At 41.6% G+C, this 18760-nt stretch overlaps 1 protein-coding gene across 5 annotated transcripts in view; it reads right to left on the minus strand.

Annotated features, from left to right (window-relative positions):
* Positions 1 to 47: 47 nt before the first annotated feature.
* Positions 48 to 18760, minus strand: part of SERINC5 (serine incorporator 5) — a 42236-nt gene continuing 23523 nt past the window's right edge. For 3 of the 5 annotated variants that reach the window (XM_030511947.1, XM_030511946.1, XM_030511948.1), the window contains exons 6-12: positions 17319 to 17530; positions 16429 to 16524; positions 13536 to 13662; positions 11815 to 11881; positions 8007 to 8046; positions 7186 to 7333; positions 48 to 6864 (exon numbers count right to left, since the gene is read on the minus strand). In XM_030511947.1, coding sequence (XP_030367807.1) covers positions 6717 to 6864; positions 7186 to 7333; positions 8007 to 8046; positions 11815 to 11881; positions 13536 to 13662; positions 16429 to 16524; positions 17319 to 17530 — 838 coding nt within the window. In that variant the 3' untranslated portion in view covers positions 48 to 6716. Of the gene's footprint in view, positions 6865 to 7185; positions 7334 to 7945; positions 8047 to 11814; positions 11882 to 13535; positions 13663 to 16428; positions 16525 to 17318; positions 17531 to 18760 lie in introns of those variants that run through there. The other 2 variants (XM_030511949.1, XM_030511950.1) reach the window with 2 other exon arrangements.

Raw genomic sequence — 18760 nt, forward strand, 5'->3', positions numbered from 1 at the left:
TCCTAGAATAAACTGACTTTTCAATTTTTATATATCACAACAATTCATTTCAAATGTAAGAAAAACTTTATTGGCCCATTAAACAATAAATCTATAACAATACATTCACTCGGTATACAAAAGTAAGTGTCCATAAAAACCATTAACATGCTTTAAAAAAGGCAAAGCTGTTGACTATTTTACAATTAAGATTTTAAAATTCTGGGATCTTTACCAATCCTTAAAAGTCAAAGTGTTACAGTTACTACAGATCACAAAAACTCGCAAAAAAAGTTAAATAAACTAGCAAACCTCCACTTCCCTGGGCTACAGCTTAATAAAATAAAACCACACATACACACCAAAAAAGTTCCCTTGAGATATTAAGACCCTTGTAAAAGACTAATTAAAATCCCCTCATCGCAAAGAAAATGTGTTTACATTTTGACTACTTTGCATCCAGTTTTTGAACATGGCATATACCAGACCGGACACTGCTCATCGTGGTAAACAAAAAGCAGACAGTGAACCCTTATGTTCTTAGTCACTATTTTCTCATCTTGCATGTCGCAAGTTGAACAATTTTCTCTGAAAGTCAATGCTCCTCGCCTTAAGTAAGTCTGCCTGTATGGATGTCCAGTGACACCCAAGCACCTGGACATGTGTCAGTTAAAGGAGAAGTAAAGCCCTGGTATGAGTTAAAAGATATTATTTCCCCATAGCTTTCCAAAATTCTTGTTGGCTTCACCCCGAGGCTGCTTTGGCAAAAGCGTGGCTGCAGCAGTGCACCCCGCAGCTCTGCTGAGCAAAAGCCCTGGAAGCTTTCAGCTGCTGGAATGGTCTCAAAGCTGATGACTGTGGCTCTGAAGGAGTTTGTGCAAATGGCTGTACATTACAGCACTGGGAGCTATTGGAGACTGGCAAACGGGGCTTGCATCTGAAATAAATTCCAACTTTAAAAAGTAACGTTATTGAACAGGTGTGGAATGAGTGGAAGACAGGTTTGGTTAAAAAAACAAACGAACCAAACCAACCTGGATTTAAGCCCCCCTTGACGCCTACAGAGTTTCATCTGGCATTAGAAAGCAGCCACCATGCCAGTTTCCTTAAGTTTCTACTTCAAACCCTGCACAGTGTGGCTGCACCCCTGGCAGTGCTCAAGGCCAGGTTGGACAGAGCCTTGGGCGACATGGTCTAGAGTGAAGTGTCCCTGCCCATGGCAGGGGGGTTGGAACTAGACAATCTTAAGGTCCTTTCCAACCCAAACCATTCTATGATTCTATCCCCATCCTTGGGCACGTGGGCATTCTGCTATCAGGACGATGAAAACACACAGATACACCAGTTCCCAAGTTATGCCTTCTGTTACAAGTACAAAAAGCCAAAGCTTTCTAAGCACTCAACCCCTGGCATTCCATTGTACAGTCATGTGAAACGCTCAGTTCAAACTACTTTTACAAAATTAAAAACACAAAGTAAGATGTCATGGCACTGATTATGTGTTTTCCTCCCACAAGAACTTGTAGGCCATTTCAAAAAACAAAGAAGCAGTTTTCATAGAGGAAAAGTGATCCATATAATAAACTATGATCCTTGACTTTAACACTGCAGTTTGCCCTGCTATAAAAGGATCAAGAAGACATAGCAAAGAATTCTTTGCTAGTTTCTAGCACCAAAGATATCCCACTTGACAGGAAGCAGAATGGGAGTGAAGCGGGTTTACAATGCCTTTAAAAACAAATCAAAGGAGAAAAACACAAATAAAACAAGGAGAGACAACCAGCAAGCAAAAGACATTGCTTCTAAAGCCCAGAAGGAAAGACGAGAGCAAAACAGTAGCTTAAAGTTTTAGCTTAAGCCTGCATGGAGACTTGAGCTCACTCATCTAGCTACATAGGTACAGTCTTGTGGTATCTTGCTTCAGCAACTTACTTAGGAGAAAAGCCTAACAGCTGATAGCATAAAATCTTTATAGCATGTTTTAAAAGCAGTCAGCAGATTATTCTGTTACCAATCTCTTCAGAGATGCCCATGATACTGTGGGCTGCTAGACAAAGTTCAAGCAGCACCGTCTTGAGCTCCCAAATTTTCCTGATGCACTGGTCAAAACCAGAGAACTGTTAAAGAAGAACTTTTTTTTCACGAGTGCAATGGTTGCTTCATTAATCCCAACGTTCTAGCCCAGAAATGGCCGCACCAGTGGCTGATGAAGCATTTATAGGTGCATAGCTTACAATCTCAAAGCGCTTCTAGATCTGTAAAAAGGTGCTAAAACACAAAATAAATAAATAAATAGACATGCAGTATTTATGATTCTGTGAGGGGACAAGCCCTCCTTCTGTACTATGCATTAGATGAGCAACACTGAATTATCCATTTCAGATGAAAGTGGCCGAACCCAACCAGGATTTAACAAACTAGCTGGGCAAGAACGAGCTTTTTGAACCCCATGGAAACGCTTGAAGTACAAAGCTAAGAGTATCACAAACTTGTGATCACGGAGTTCCTTACTTGGCATCCAGCTGCAAAGGCTGCCTGCATGCTTTGAGGAACTAGGTGGTAAACAGCAAACGAGCATACTCATCTGCTTTCCAAACATTCTTAATGAGTTTTTATGGTCTCACATATTAGTCCAGCTATTTGGATTGAGATATTTGCTCTCTGAGTCCATCCCACTGATTTTACTGCAAACAAGAACCAGTCACGATTGCAGCTCTCGATTGCCTTCATGAGAAAAACTAAAATTTTTCCAGTCTCAGACAGCAGTGCAGCACTGAGGCTCCAAATATCCTTTCTTAGGACAGACAACTTGAAAAAGTAGGAAGGTGCTAATAAAATTGTTTCACCTTCCCAGCAGAACTAACTTGTGCCAACAGTCTGCTCCTCCAAGAGTCCATTAAACGATACCATTAGTATCAACTAGAGGAAACTTAGTACAGGACATGTTCTCTAGTCTTCCTGTGTTTGTAACAACAGCTTCCTCACTTCACACAGCCCAAAAATACTAGGAGCCAGAAATGCTGCATTGCTTACCTCTGGGAATTCAATGAACAATTGTGGCACAAGGCAGGATAGACACCACACAGCTAACCGCCTCAAGCAGAGCGGACACCTGCACTTTCAGATATGGGGAGAGAAAGTTAACTGTTTACAGTTTAAATGTAAATGTAAGCAACAGCTACTCATTTACTTACGAAAGCATCGGGCTATTTGTGAGTTTTCCCAGATCATCTTCCACTGCGCAGTAATATCTGAGACAGTCTCACCCCAAGAGGTTTGTCAAGCACAGATTATTTTGGTCTTCCATATGCACCATGGGCCTGCCTTAGTCTTGTACACACCAGTGTAACGCACAAGGCAGCATCACCCAGTCACAGGCTCAGTTCAGGTTTTCCAGTTCCAGTGCCACCTGAATTACCAGCTATCATGGCAGTAGGTATGAAGGCACTTCTTTAGAAGGTTTTGAAAGCCCAATTGCGTGAGTTGGTTGGAATCTATAAACTGGGCATTTGAATCCTCGACCCTTGCTGAGGATTTTGTTAAGTAGTTGCACATGGAAGTTCACAGTACAGATTTTACAGTGAATGGTAAGGCTGTAACACTTGCCTGGCCAGCAGGAAGCCGTGCCTCACTGAGGAACTAGGGGTGTTGCACACCCAGGTGCCACCAGTTACTGATTCCTTAGAAAGACCTGGAGATACACAGCTGGATCTCGGACCACAGCATGAACAAAGAGGTCCTCAAAGTTATTTTCAGGGTGATTTCCCACAATGTTTGCTCAGAAGTAGACAAAGCAGTGTAGTCAGGCACTGCCCCATTCCCACCCTACCTATACCAGCAGATCTAGATGCTTAAGGTCAATAGTGGAAGGAAATGATGAAGGAGCAACTCAGTGAGGCAAGTGCTGTGTAAGAAGAATGGACTTATGCCTCACTGTGGACTTTACTCTTACAACCCTGTTTCCTCCGTGCAAAACCTATTTCCTTAAATACAAAGTATAAAAAAATTGAGCACAATGAGGTGCAGGAAGTCCCCATGCAGGCGGATACCGCCTACATAAAATAAGTCTTTCTGCAAACAAGAACATCCATTGGCCAAGATGCATGTTAAGGTCATCCACATTTGTGACTGCTATGAGAACCAGAGAACAGTTACCATTCCCTGCCTTATAACCTGACATAGTGCATGCCTCCTTCTGCAGAGCTCCTTGCCCAGATTGTTCTGTTATATAAAACATGGCTAATTTAAAAAAACAAAGCTTAGTTTCTCATAGTACAACACACATGGCAATAGAAGGCAACTCCTGCGAGCCTCTATACTTTAGGGAAAGCCTTCGCCAAGGGAGGAGCAAGAGCCTGGACTATCTCAGCTGCAGCTCACAGCTCTAGCACTGGATCAAGATTGTTTGTCAGAATAACTGCTATGAGTTAGGTGGGACAACTGTTAGTCATCATCACACAGCCCGTAAGCTCTTATCTTATCTTAGAGATGAGACAGATAAAGGCTTCTATATTGACAATGCATTAACAAAGGCCCTCTTCTCCTGCAGAAGGATTGTGTGGCTGGACTCCAAATGCAGACAGAGACATAGTACCAGGCCCCCATGCTAGCAGAGCTCTTGGCAAGATCAGAACCTCCCAGCAGAAGCAAAAGGAAAGGAAAAAACCCTGCTTTCCTCTCCAGAGCTATTTGTTGCTCTTCTAACTCCATGGCCAAGCTAAGCTTCAACTGCTTTTTTCCCCTAGGCACAAACAGGAAGAGCAGCAGGGGAGTCACCTCTGGACATACTCTTCCTTCCCTCAGATCTCATGACATGTATTTTGAGGCTTCTAATCACTGGGGTAGGTGGTGTAAGTACACAGGACTGCAGACCTGTAGATTTTGTTTGAGGTAAGAGTACAGGGGATTGGGAAGATCGCATCCCTAGCAAGCTCCAAGCAGGACAGAAGCCTTAAGATAACCATAGTAACAAGGCAGGTAAAAATGGTAATGAAAACAAGAGCAGAACTGAGATCTGTTACTTTAGGATTACTCTCCAGGTGTACATCAGCAATTATTGCAACAGATCAAATAAGGCATGCAAATATTTTGGCCACCTTATTGGCCTCTATTTTGTGCTTTTCTTTGTTTTGCAGAAAGCACTGGGTGAATATTTTAAGGCTCCTTCATATATCAAAAAAAGAACTGCTAAATCTGTTGATTTTGTTTATATCCTGCATATTTCACATTGTGTGTATATATATATACATATGTAGAGAGAGAGAAGACAAAACCTCTAAGACTACTTAAGTCATAAATTCACCCCATTGGAATGTAGACAACCATACTAGGTTCAACCTTATTCAGCATTTAGGGCATCTGAGCTGTTGTTCTACCACAGCGTCGTCTGCTTAAAGCCAATAAAAGTGACATTGTAAGGTTTAATATTGTCAAGTCAGTCATACGTACTAAAGCAGCTGCTGTTACATTTGTGTCTTCTGGTTTTATTTTTTCTGACTGCTTACCCCACTACTTGGAATGGAAAGTCTCCAAAACAAGTCTAGTCTCCATTAACGGATTGGTTGGCTAAATCCCATCCCAACAGCAAAACTAACATCAACAGAGGAGTATAAAAATACAGCAGTTAGAAAGAATACTATCCAATCAACACACAGGCAGAAAAGGAAGATGACGCACAACAGTCCTTTTCTGACCATCAATGCATTTAAAATATTATAAAATTAGTAACAGAAACAGAAGTGAAGATCCTGGGAGATCTTTAGACACAAGTTGAAACAGCAAGGTAGAAAAGTAAATGAGCACTCCACTTTTAAATATGACAGCAACTGGCAGTGCTCCTGTAATTAGCATTTTGTGAACAGCAAACATCTTGAATAGAGAATGTACCGTATCTTAAATCCCGGTGCACTCCATACAACTTGCAATTTAGGAGAGCTGGCAAAGCAAAGTTGGACAAAATTCAGAGTTTAAGAATTTTTGTGTAGAAATCCCCTTCTGTTAACCACTGGATCAGATCTGAATTGCATAAAATATTCAGGTGCCTTTAAAAGTTATAATAGAATAAATACTCTATTATCATTGGTACATTCCTTTCTCAACCTAGGTATACAATAACTTAATATATTTAATATTTAGATAAAGAATTTTTAGTAGATGCTTTGGCAATCAAATTCTTACATATTCTCTATTTCTAAAGAAGTATTTAGTTACGGTTTTGGAAAAAATTATCTGGATAATACTTACAAGAATTATATGCTGTACAGAACAGCAGTCCAAATCATCACTGCAAACTGTAAAGGACACAGTTAATAGAAGAATATGGAAAGGAATGCATATTTGCTAGAAGATATCCAACATTCACAGGGAGGAAGAAGATACATCTGCACCATGATTTTTTTTTCTTGCCAATGAAGCCAGAGAAAGATTGTCAGTTATTTGAAAAGCCTTTTCTTACTTCAGTTTATGCAACAACTGTGTTTCCTACACTCCAAACATCAGCGTTACAAAGATTTAGAAGACATTTGTTTCCTTAGGCAATGCTTGTTCGTGAAAATTAAAAAAGGTAAAAAAAGTCTTCAATCATGTCTTTAGTCTGACTAAAAACTTACTAACTGGTACCTTATGACAAGTGGGGAAATAGGTGTTTTCTCATTACAAAATGACTTGTATTATATTTGTAACAGTGGGGAAAAAAAAAAAAGAAAAATTATAAAAACACAGAAGGACTTTCTGAGTGTTCACACTGAGAACTCTCTGGTTGGGCAACAGAGTGGAGCAATGAGAGTCCACAAGTACAGGCAGACACAAACCCAACAGGAGGCCATCTTAATCCAGAAGATGGACCAGGTTCCGGTGAAGAACTTTTCAATCTGAGCACTTTCATAACTGTTTTGGGGGAAAAAAAAAAAAAAAAAAAGTAATAAACTCACTATTCGTACCTCAGACTGCAGCATCCCCTATTTTTCCAAATGGCTCGCAGACTTCAACTAGGTTAACCCAGACACAAAACAGAGGAGAGGAGCCCTTTGTAGAGCAAGACCTTGCACAGGAATCACCCAGGAAAGACATGGAATGTCTCTTCCAACTTCTAATTTAAGGAGAGGAGACACGCTAATGGCAGAAGTTCTGCTCACATCTCCCTTCTCAGTGCAGAGGACCATTAATTAATCAACTAATTAATTCTCAGCTTTAGAGTAATACACTTACTGGAACCAGTGAGTTACTGTCATCATCACATAGAGTGAAGCCAAGAAGAAAACGAAGTGGAAGTAGGCATAACTGTACACCGTGCCTTTCTTCTCGTCATAAATCACAGACTGGCCTCCCCTTTTTTCAACGTGCTCTTCAGCATCAGCTGGTAAGAGACAGGAAGAAGAAAGATTTTGCAAATTTTATGAGAAATTAAAGCAACAGCTGGCTTCACCAAGAACACAGCAAAACATCTGTGCTGTGATTTAGGAAAGAATGAATACAGAGCAACACCTTGCTTGCTTTCAGGGCATGGACCTAAGCCTCTAGTAAAAGAAACTGGACTGCCATTGAAATCTTGCCTTCTATCAGCTTTCTGGCCCACTAGCTAGTCTTTTAGAATTTGGGCCTTTAAAGCACTCTACCTGTATGATACTCTTCTAGCAAGTCCAAGCTGATAACCCTGATTGTACCAAGTCTGTAAATGGGGCACTTCCTTCCTCACTCACTTCTGAACTACAATCTCTGCAGAGCTGCTGAGCCAAAAATCTAGCAGGCAGTCACACCCATAAGCATGCAAAGAGCAGTGATTACTCTGTGTATATTGCATTAATGAAATGTCCTTTAAGAAATTATTAACTAGCCTGTTGTTTTAAAATGGTATTGTTACATCTCCTGCTTCCTTCCCTAGCCTAACTTTGAGCACTTCAGCTGCTTCAGTTTTATATGCTACAGAACAACGGTACAAGCAGCTCTCCATGTGAAGCTGTGTCCTTATTCTCTTGGCTTTGGTCTGAAAGCCGCAAGTGAGGTAAATTGTGTGGTGAAAATGTAATTACCATCTCCGTCAGGCATGCAGCAAAAGCAGCAACGAGCTACCTGTGGAACAGACAACAGGAAGGGTAAGAGTTATGCTAGAGCAAAGAAGCAGAACAGTTGGTAAAGGAAGGTCTGTTATGTCTATGTTACAGACACTAACGTAGACAAGTCTGGTTTGCATTTCCAGCCAGGACAAAACCCAAATTAGGACTTGTCAAGTAGTTTGTAACAGTTTCTAAGCTTTGGAAAAACCTACTCAGTAAGATTTTGAGCAAATTAACCATTCTTTAAGAATTACTCTACCCATTTTACATAACTTATGGTCAAACACAAGTGCAAATACTTAGGACGAAATGGTGGAACAGCTACAGTACAGCAGTTGCACATTACTAGTTCAGAGAGTGCTTACTTCTTCAGACTTGCACCTAAGTGCTTTTTAAATAAAAAATTTCTCTACTGAAATGAAAGGGTAAGAAACTTTTAAAACCTTGCCACATGGGTTGGAAATCACAACTACACAAGTGTAAGTAAGACAGAAATGTACTTATCTTTGTGAGATTTTGCTGAAAAGGAGCCAGAATGAGTACAAGCAGACTAAGTAAAATCAGAAATCTGGCCTTACTGCTTTATATAAATGAAGATTTTTTTAATTGATAGAAAAAGGAAAGCTGAAATTTACACTTCTTGTGTTGAGTGGTAATGTAAATGGAAAAAGGATGCTGACCATCCAATAAATATAAGTGAATTTTCTGCACCAGACCACAGCGCAAGTCAGCACCTTCTATAGTGTATCACCCACATTACTTGTTCTGATAAAATCCTACTCTGGGATTTATTTTGGTTGCGGTCTGATGAAGACAATGAACTCTGTTAGGAATATTCTCTTCCCTAACTATTATATCAATTGGGCTTTATAATATGAAAGTGTATTAACTTCATTTACATATATTAGTTCACAGCATACACTGCAATGTAATCAAGTAGTGGAGTTTTACTGGAGGGTTTGGTATTGTTCATGCTTAAGCAAAATAAACCTCAGGACCGCCCAGCCCTGGAAAGAAGGACTTTGCTTCTCAGAAGGTTACAGCTGTCCATTAAGCATAAAAGATATCCCTGGATAACGAAGATAATGCCAGCATCCTAGCCCCTCTAACATATCTTTGAAACCCTCCCAAGCATCCTAGATAAGTAAGTATCGCAAGACTGACTCCAGGGATGTCTGGATCCAATAGACAAGTGACAAGAACACTGCAGAAACATAGTTGTTTTGCAAAGTTTTACTATGACTAGTAAAACGCACCACACCCAGTGGTGTGGGTGTCTGTGATTAGTCAAATACTGCTACACCTGAATGCTTAAAGAGGATGGTATGAGGACCCTGTGTAAACCGTTTGGGATGCCCCCATTTGTCTGGGATACCTCATGTGCATGAATAAATATTTACCCTTGTAATTCTATACTTTGTGTTCTAGCCTTTCTCCTCGGTCGGCACAGGCCAGTTGCAAGTTTTCCTAAAATGCCCGACTGATACCTACCCTGGAGAACTCTAACCACCCTGATAAAGAATAAGTAAGTTATTGTGCCTGGACAAGATAAAAGGAAGTCATGGGACACTATACCAACAAAAGTAAACCAAAATGTTGGAATCAGCAAGTTTCAAGAAACAGTAACAAACAACAGCCAGGGAACAACAGGGCATGCACAAGAACGGGGTTCATCTAGTGGGCACAGTGAGGAAGACTATCAAAGACCACCAGAGGACCCTTGACGACCACCTCAGAGACTGTGTGCGCATGCATATAGAACGTTTACATTATAATAATGAGTTCTAAGAAAATTATGAATATGCTAATGGTTTCTTGGAAAAGTAATGCATATGTATGTTTATCCTAACAAAAACCTCACAGTTAAACCGCCATGCATGCATGTTAGGAGGAGCGATCCCCTGTGTGTCCAGCGCTGCAATAAAGGATGCCTGCTTTCTAGAGCTCCAAATTGAGTCCGAGTTCTTTGACCGACTTTCACGATAACACAATCATCAGACAGTAAGCCTGTAAGGTAAACTATTCAATGGAAAACATCAAATGGCAGTTTTTACCCTGCGTATCCACAATTACATGTACTCACTGGGTTCATAAACTCATGAAAAGCCAAAAAGCTTATTCTTTTTTGAGAGACTGGCTGAGTTTCAATAAAACCCTTACTGTGCATCTCTTTCTACTGCTGTGCCAAGCCTCACCTACAGCACCAGCCTGAGCAACCCTCGGGCCGCACTCACATGCTGAAGCAATGTGACTTAATTGCAACCTTTTAATCAGTTGCAATTAAGTCCGTCCACACACAGAGTGATGAAATTAGTAATGCTGACACACATACTGCTAGCCCCTTGTAACGCTTGTTTGTCTTGAGCACAGAGCCAGACAGACCCTCCTACGCCACAAGCAACTGCAGAGCTACATTCACGCTCCTGGCCAGGAGACAAAGGCCCTTTGGAACAGGGAAGGCAATCGGAGCGCAATTAGTTGCTGTTCACCAGTCACTTCTTTATGTTTATGTTTGGCGGCTCTTTAGAACCCCTCTTTAGAACCAAACGGCCTGGAAATAATGCTGCCGGCAAGCACTGGGGCGGAGGAGCTGCACCTTCCGGGGAGGGGGGCACACCAGGGCCCGCCGTGCCAGCTGCCCAGCCCCACCGCGGCTCCTGCCACAGGGCGCTCCCAGCCCCGAGCCCCGCGGGTGAGGCCTCGGCTGCGGTAGGCGCAGGAAGGCGTGAAGGGTGCCCCCTGCCCAGCCTGCCCTTCCTCAGCACAGGGCCCGCTCCGAGGGAGGATCAGGCGCTGAGCTCCGCAGCACGGGCACCAGCGCCCGGTCCGGTCACACCGCCCTGCCAGAGGGAAGCTCCTCCAACAGAAATGCTCCCACACTGAAATGTGTTCTGTTTCCTCCTGCCCAGCTACTGCAAACACCAAGTGCTTAGCGGAGACCTCTGCACTTTTGGATTCTCATATACACTCTGATTAAAGACTTGAAAAACAGAAGTTAAAACTGCAGATGTAAGTAACACCAACAGCAAGAGAGCCACGGAATCATCCTCCAAACACACTCACATCCACGTTTGAAGAGAGACACTAGCAAGCCTAATTAAGAGGTAACTGTTACACAGCAAAACACCACACATTTCCCAGTGTATCCTGGGTGTTTCCAGGATAAGGCAGCCAAAGAAATAGGCAGGTGGAATGAAGAAACCTGTCCTGTCAAAACAGGGACAAGAAACTTTCCAGGATGAAATTACAGGCAAAAAGAAAGGAAGTACTTATGTGTGGAAATAAAAATAAGAGATAGGAACTTGGGATCACTCAGTTGCTATGAGAACACAGGCAACCAGTACTGAAAGTGTTCAGGAACACCACCACTTCTTTTTCTGATAGAGAAAAAGGATAGAGTCTTCCTAGGATAGAGTCTTCCTAGGATAGAGTCTTCCTAGCAGACTTTTCCTTTAAATGAGAGGACATGAGCTTGTGTGGGGCAGAGGAAAATTTATAGGAAGTGAGCAGGATGTTAAATAAACCACAAGAGCAGCAGATTATTTGAGTACATAAAGGCATCTCCATGGGACCAGCAAGACCTGCAGAAGGGCCAATGTGAGCAAGTTTTCTGGTGTGGACTCAGGGTATAGTCTGGTCTGGTCTGGTCTAGCAACCAGAACCTGCATGCTATAAACAAGCTTTTGTTTTCACCTACTTATAGATTACTTAGCCATGAAAACAATGGCAAGAAAACCACGAGGAAGTGTGCACAGAAATCTCGCGGGACGAAGCAAGAACTCACTTCACTTTCGGGTGTTCCATATATCCCCCTCAGCGCTTCTGAGCTTGCACGTGTTGTTGAGGTCAAACTAGGAGCAAAAGAAGATAACGTCAAAACCCTCAGCACAAGTATGAGCCCAACAGGGTAATTTTTCAACTCCATAGCAAACATAAATAGTTACTTCCATGCCTAAGCTAAGCATTTGCCTGGATAAGGCATCAAGCACTAAGCATGTGAAAAGTTTGTTCCGAGTGAGTATACACCAGCCACAGCCAGCCACTGGCCAACTCAGGCTGAATCATGAGTTTAAAAGTAGGTCAACTCCTGAAAGGTTGTGAATTCATCACAATCATACAGCAGAAAACAGCTAAACGCTCCAATTTGCAATTCAAAAGAGATCTCCCCTGCTGTGCACAACCAATGCTTTTATGTTAACTTTACAGCCATCACTTTGGCTCAGCATTTCTGTAAAGGCTTTGCCAGCTAAGGAACAGGTCACTGGCAGCTGTTTGATTTCAAAAGTAAATTACCAACGTTTCCCAGAAATCACTTTCTTGCATGACTGTAGTTGTCTGGGGGGAATCATAAAATCATTTAGGTTGAAAGAGACCTTTAAGAGCATTGAGCCCAATCCTTTCTAGTTTCTTCTGAGAATAAACATTTCTTGCCCAGTCTTCCCCTTTCAGAATGTGTAATGCAGATTTCCCATTACCCACAGGGAGATGTGTTACTGCTTTGCTGTACACGTTAAGCCTTAGTAAGCAATACTTCAAAACATTCCCCTTGAAGGCCTCCTTATCTACCCAGCTACATGGTGCACTTCCCCTGCAGGCTACATAAAAGTTGTCTGCATTCCTGAAACACCTTCCTGAGGCACTGGAAATAACGTTCTAATGCAAACTAGACACATGATAAGCATATATTTCATACCAGAATTAAATGGAACACATGCATATTTGATAGCAGAAGAGTAGCTATCAAATATACCTCTTCAGAAAGTCTAGTTTTCACTTCAAAATTACAAAGGGGCTTCAGTATGTGAATTTTGAAGGGGACTGATTCAGATGCAGAACCTGCTCAAAAACCTGCAGCAGACAGGCAGTGCTGTCTCTTGCTAACCTGCACAGCCAAAACAAGCAATACAGGTTGTTTGCGATACATCACCTTTCAATCAAAAGCAACTCCCCACCTCCCTGTCCTGAAGCATGACTGAATTTATTGATGTGAGCTGCAATAATACAAGGTGAGCATCACCACTGTATGGGCACAAACAGATTTTTCTAGACAAGGAGATCACTGGCAAATCCTGATGGCAATACTGTACTCAACACTTGTTCAAAGGAAGCCCTAAACCCTCCCAAACAGTTTTGTTAGTTTGAAAGACCCTCAAGGAACAGTCATAACTGCATAGAGGTTTTCTTGCAGAAAGAGTAAATACAGAATCAAACCACCCTGAGACTGTTTGAGATCCTGGACAGCTGAAAACTTTTTCCCCTCTACCTCTAGATGTAAATTGCTCTACTTGGTTTTAATGAAGTGTATTTGTTTCAAAAGTTGTACTATCTTGTTGAACATTTTTGACTAAAACATCTAACCATTCTGAAACTGGGGAGAATATGAACCTTCCAGCTCAGTTCTGTTTCTCCCCGTTACTTTGTCTGCATGAGGCCTGCTATACGCCTTCTCTAGTTGGACCATGACATTGCATTTACAGTGAGGTAAGTGCAAACCCCCAGACTTACCAAGAATATAAAATGCAGCCAAACAAAATGGTCGTACCCAGGCCAGTAACCAGGTTTTCATCTCTGTGCAGGCCTTGGCTAAATTCAGGTACACAGATTGTGATGTTCCGATTGTTTTCATCCAGGACTTCACAAAAGAAAACAAACAAAAAGAACAGTTAGCAAAGCTCATTTCAAAGTAGTCTTCAGACTGAGGTATTCAGCAATGTATTTTTATTGATTCAGACACTGGTATATTTCAGTTGTTTCTATCTTCTAAAAAGATTACACAGAAAAAAATACGTAACTCTGACCTGGCATATTCTGTGTTTCAGGCAAAACAAAAATGCAGCTAAGTAGTGTACTTAAATTTCTTGTTTGATGAGAGCAGACAAACAAGAAAAAAGACTGGTGAACTATGAAATAGGAAGTTGGAAGTTTACCAACACTTCATCCAAGACAACATATAAGACCAAGGTAGTAGAGTCACAAGACCATACATTTCTTTGGCAGCAGAGGTGCCTTAAGGACAACTATGAAATTCATACTCAGTGAAAAAAGGTGGTGTGTAGTTGCCCTGTTCTCAGACATATATACAGAGGACCAAAGAAAAGGAGATGCAGCACTTACAGGCAAGATTTTATCTTAACATCTAAACAAATACTACTTCTAGGTCCCTGAAATGAAATTAATTCAGTCCTTGATGTTCTAAGATGCATCTGGCTTTTTGGTGTCTGGAATCAAGGCAAGGCAGAGGCAAGTCAAGGGCAATGCCTGCAGCATCACCTCAAAGCCAGAGATGACCTCTACACCTGATTTCAAATCAAGAGCTTTTTGAGCCAATGCTGTTTAAGGCAAACTGTGTTCCTATCTCCTCTTTCCTCCAGCAGCCACACTGCATCTCCACTGGGATAGCACAACTGTTTGTAGAGGCAGAGGGCAAAATGCAGTAAAGGCTACACCCCAGTTAAAAATAAACTCAAAGCCAGTCTCCTGACCTGGTGAGGGAGGACTTTGCATGTCCCTGCAGAACTGCACAAACAGTTTTATCAACACACAGCAGGGACAGCATGGAGGTGGGAGCAAACGAAGGGACAACAAGCCTTTACGGAACACCAGGGCCAGAAATGTACAGAGTCCCCATTAGAGACACCTCTGCAGCAAGGTAGGTCCACTAGTGTGGCAGGCCTTTTAGCTAACTCTGGCACCAAAAAACTAAGGCACATTGTGATAAGCACAGGTTCAGCAGACACCTGTTCAGATACCTTTTGTTTGCCCATTCCTTCTTAAGACATTTACAACTCTGCTTTTTGGGTATTGTAAATAAATACTTGTGGCTTTCATTTACTTCAGGCCTGGTTTACAAAGTGGCCAAATTGCAAGATGGCCTATTTGAAAGTCCCTCCTTCAGGAATGAATCAGCATTAGATAAATTCATGGCAAATCTGAGTGACAGGCCATGGGACATCTTAGTAAGTGCCAGCACCCCACACATTGTCCAGCACATGCCAGTGTAAAAGCTGCACAGGCCAGTATGAAAGTCCTTATCACAAAGACAGGGAAGAAAGGAACACCTCAGAGAGGGTGACAGCCATGAGAATTCTCTGACCTGAGAAAAGGAGGAACAATTGATTCAGGAGGTCTGAGACAGTGTGCTTGATGCATACTCTGACCAATGCAATAACCACACTTGCAATACATAGAGGAAGAATCATAGCATTCATTTAACTGCTGAAGGCTTTGTCTGTCACAAGCACAAAATAACACAAGGCCAATGATTTAATACCACACATCACTTTCTTCCTCTTCTTTTTTCTTTTTATGTCGTGTCAAGTCTTGTGAGTAATTCAGATGCTTTCTAAATTACCTTCTGTATTCATTTGTAAACTCTGCTTAAGGTACGTAAATAAATCTTCCACCTAAATACTGCCTGTCCTTCTTAGCTCTAGAGGACATTTTTGTGTGTGCCTGTGCCTACACAAGTTTGAGAGAGATTCTTTCTCCCATATCTCCCCTTTCTTCTTAAGAGGCATCTGTAAAAACTTCTCCTGCCAACAGACTTGTTTTCTTCTAGTTACTGTTTCAACTATTCAAGTTGAGCAATAACAAAGAAGGGGGGGTTAGCATTACTAATTTGAACCAGAAAAGTCGTCTTCAAGTGAAAAGAATGCTCCCTGTCCAAACAGGTGAATCTGATGGTTAACTGGGAAAAGGAAAGTTTGACTTGTGTTTGTAACGTCTTCTTGGTTTTTTGTAGCATAAAGAACTTAAAACTCCCGGGAGTTCCCTTCTCCTGGTTTGCAATGCCAATGGTTAGAAGGCAAGAGGAATACAGTAACTCTGCCAACGAACATCATCATCTCAAACAACTGCAACATAACTCCAAGACCTTTCTCAGAATGTCTTCTTTCAAACTGGAAGACGAGCGGTATTCAAGTTTTTGCTCCATAAGGAGTCCCTAGCTAAAGCTATCTAGCATACCAATTCTAGAAGTGATTTTAGTATGCACTGTGATGGCCAGCACTCACTAACTGCTGGTGAACCTAGCAAAGTTTTGGATGGAACCGATTACACAGCATCTTCCAGAGGCATCTAAGAGCCATTTGTTCCAACTCCTTTCCGATGATGTGACCAAAGACATTATAGATTGTATGAGAACATGCACTTGCCACAGAAGGAATAGGCTACAAGACTCTAGGAAATTTGATGGTAGGAAACAGGTACACAGAGAGTTCCAATTGCATGGTTTCTCTGCTGCACAGATTTATTTTTTGTGTTTGCAATTTCTTCTCCATAGGCCAGAACAGACCAAAACCAGCACTCCTATATCCCTGAATTTTTTAATTCGTGTTTGCTAAATTCTAGCTTTTAATACATGTCTAAAAGAATTTACATAAAGCATTAGATAACTTACTAGTTTCTGGTGGCTTGCTGGACAGTGCTGAGAAAGTGAGGTACATGACGTAGCAGCTGATAACTCCTGACTGCAGCAAACCAGAATGGGGCTGGCCTTTACAAGAAAGATGAAAATAAGTTATTTATACAGACAATTTAACAACTCAAAAAGAAATCCATATCCTTTAAAGAATAGCACACCAGTATCTTTCAGAAGTGTTTTACTTAAAGCAGTTCATATGTCTTTAAGTCAGTTTAGATACACTTCCACTGGCATGTAAAGAGAAAAGAGTGTCCTTTAGTTCTGATGGCTGTTTTAGAAAGGCATTAAAGATTCCCTGTAAGTAGTGAATCACCCCTCTATTCTCACCAAAAGCACTAGCTTTCCAAAAGCTATTGACATGCTGCCATGATAGTTTTATTTGCCTGTAAATTTTGTGTTGGAGTAACTCAAATTACTATTTCCAAGTCCAATATATGCAAGATAATAACAGCGCACATATAATATACTGAAGCATAAAATACTGCTGTCAACTCCCCCAGGCCCAAACTTTACAGATGGTAAATCACAAGCAGTCAAAAGTAAATGGTGAATGAGTTTGACAGCTATTACCCAACTGCTATCACTGCAAGAGTTGTGTAAGGTCCACAACACATTACCAGCAGACGAGCTTTCTTCACGGTATGACTGCCTGATAGCACACCCAAAATGTCTCACACTTCTGTAGTTTTAGCAGTTGAGCTGATGACCAGCAACAGCACTTCATGGTGTAGATAAAGGACAGGGGCAAGAGCAGCACCAGCTCTGAACTATCTTGAGACTTTCTGCCTGGACATGGCTCATGCCTCCAGGCACACACCTGTGGCAGCACCAGAAATCCAAGAGGAGAAACAGATCAGCGGACTCACGATTCTGGACACAGGGTGATATGGCCACCAGTGACACAAAGAGGCACAGGCCACCGTGAACACCAATCAGGACTTTGTTGTACATGCAGCCCTCTGAGTGTGTGTAGAAAAGAGCCATGAGAACCAGGGCTGCCACAGCAACGGAGTACAACATGAGAGTGACCAGAGCAAGCAAACCATTCCACATCTGCTTGTGCTTTGCACCTGCAGTCCTGCGGAGAGAGAGAGAGACAAGCACCTTATCTTCGTCTTCCCTTCCCAAAAAAATTAAATTCTAAATAGCTGAATTGTTCATATCCTCTAACACAAAAGACAGCGCTTACTTTCCCGGAACGCGTAGGTCACTACATCAACACAAGCCCTTGCAAAGTTCCTCCCATGAAACAGATGTAAACATTCCTTAGCATTAGTGTTTATCTTCTGTATTATCATGGCCAGCTGTTTCTGTAATTATAGCCCAGCATGACTCCTAGAACTTCCAATCTCTGGGATCAGCCCATCAGCGCATCTCAGCTCAATACTTCAGGGATTTCTTCAGCGGGAACTCAGAGTGCCGCACGTTCAGCTAGCAAACGGTGCTCTTCACACAAGGACAGCAAAGGCATGTTGTCTGGCACAGCCTCTCTTTTGCCCCTTGCACCACCTTGACAGTTTTACCACCCCTTCGTTCAAAAAGCCTCATCTCCGTTTGAGTCTATCTCATCAATCTCCCTCAACTAAAGCATGGTTCATCTTGTATTCTTCTCTTCACCTTCCAAACACCTCTTGCAAAGATCACTGTTTTTTTAGGAGTAGCAACTAAAAAAGCTGTTTTGGCACAAAGGGCTTTTTGGTGCACGGAAGGTTTTTGGTTTTGGTTTGGTTTTTGGTTTTTTTGCTTATTGTTGTTTTGTGCAAACATGACTTATTTTTAAAAGAATATCTACTGGAGAGAATGCTAAAGTTAAATGGTGCTGCTAGAAAAGAAAAGCAGCTACAGTAATTAGCAGTAAAAATATGTGTGATATAAGGAGTTCTCACCTCTTCCTCCTTGAAAAGAGGTATCTAACAAAGCCAAAGGTTTGCTAAAACTCTTTCTTAGCAGTCAGTCTAACAGCAGTCATGCTAACTGGAACAAGAAAGGACTGCAAAGGATTGTAGAGAAAGAAATGAGAAACAGAAAGGATGGAGGTGGAGGCAGGAGTTCTTGCATATATGTGGGAGGACAATTTAAATATTTTAAATTTATGAGAGGCTAAGAGCTAGGAAGCTAATAGCAAATATGCCTGAACCAGAGATGAAGTCAATACCAAAATGAGGCATACGTGGGTTGATAATGGAATCTTGCATATATAGATGAAAAAAGTTGAAGAGAAAGTAGCACTTCTCATGTCAAGAAACAACAAAAATTGATGCGCATTAAGATGAAACAAAAAAAGCAGGATTTACCAGTTTATATCACT

The sequence above is a fragment of the Strigops habroptila genome, chromosome Z (assembly GCF_004027225.2).
Source record: "Strigops habroptila isolate Jane chromosome Z, bStrHab1.2.pri, whole genome shotgun sequence".
Classification (NCBI taxonomy): domain Eukaryota; kingdom Metazoa; phylum Chordata; class Aves; order Psittaciformes; family Psittacidae; genus Strigops; species Strigops habroptila.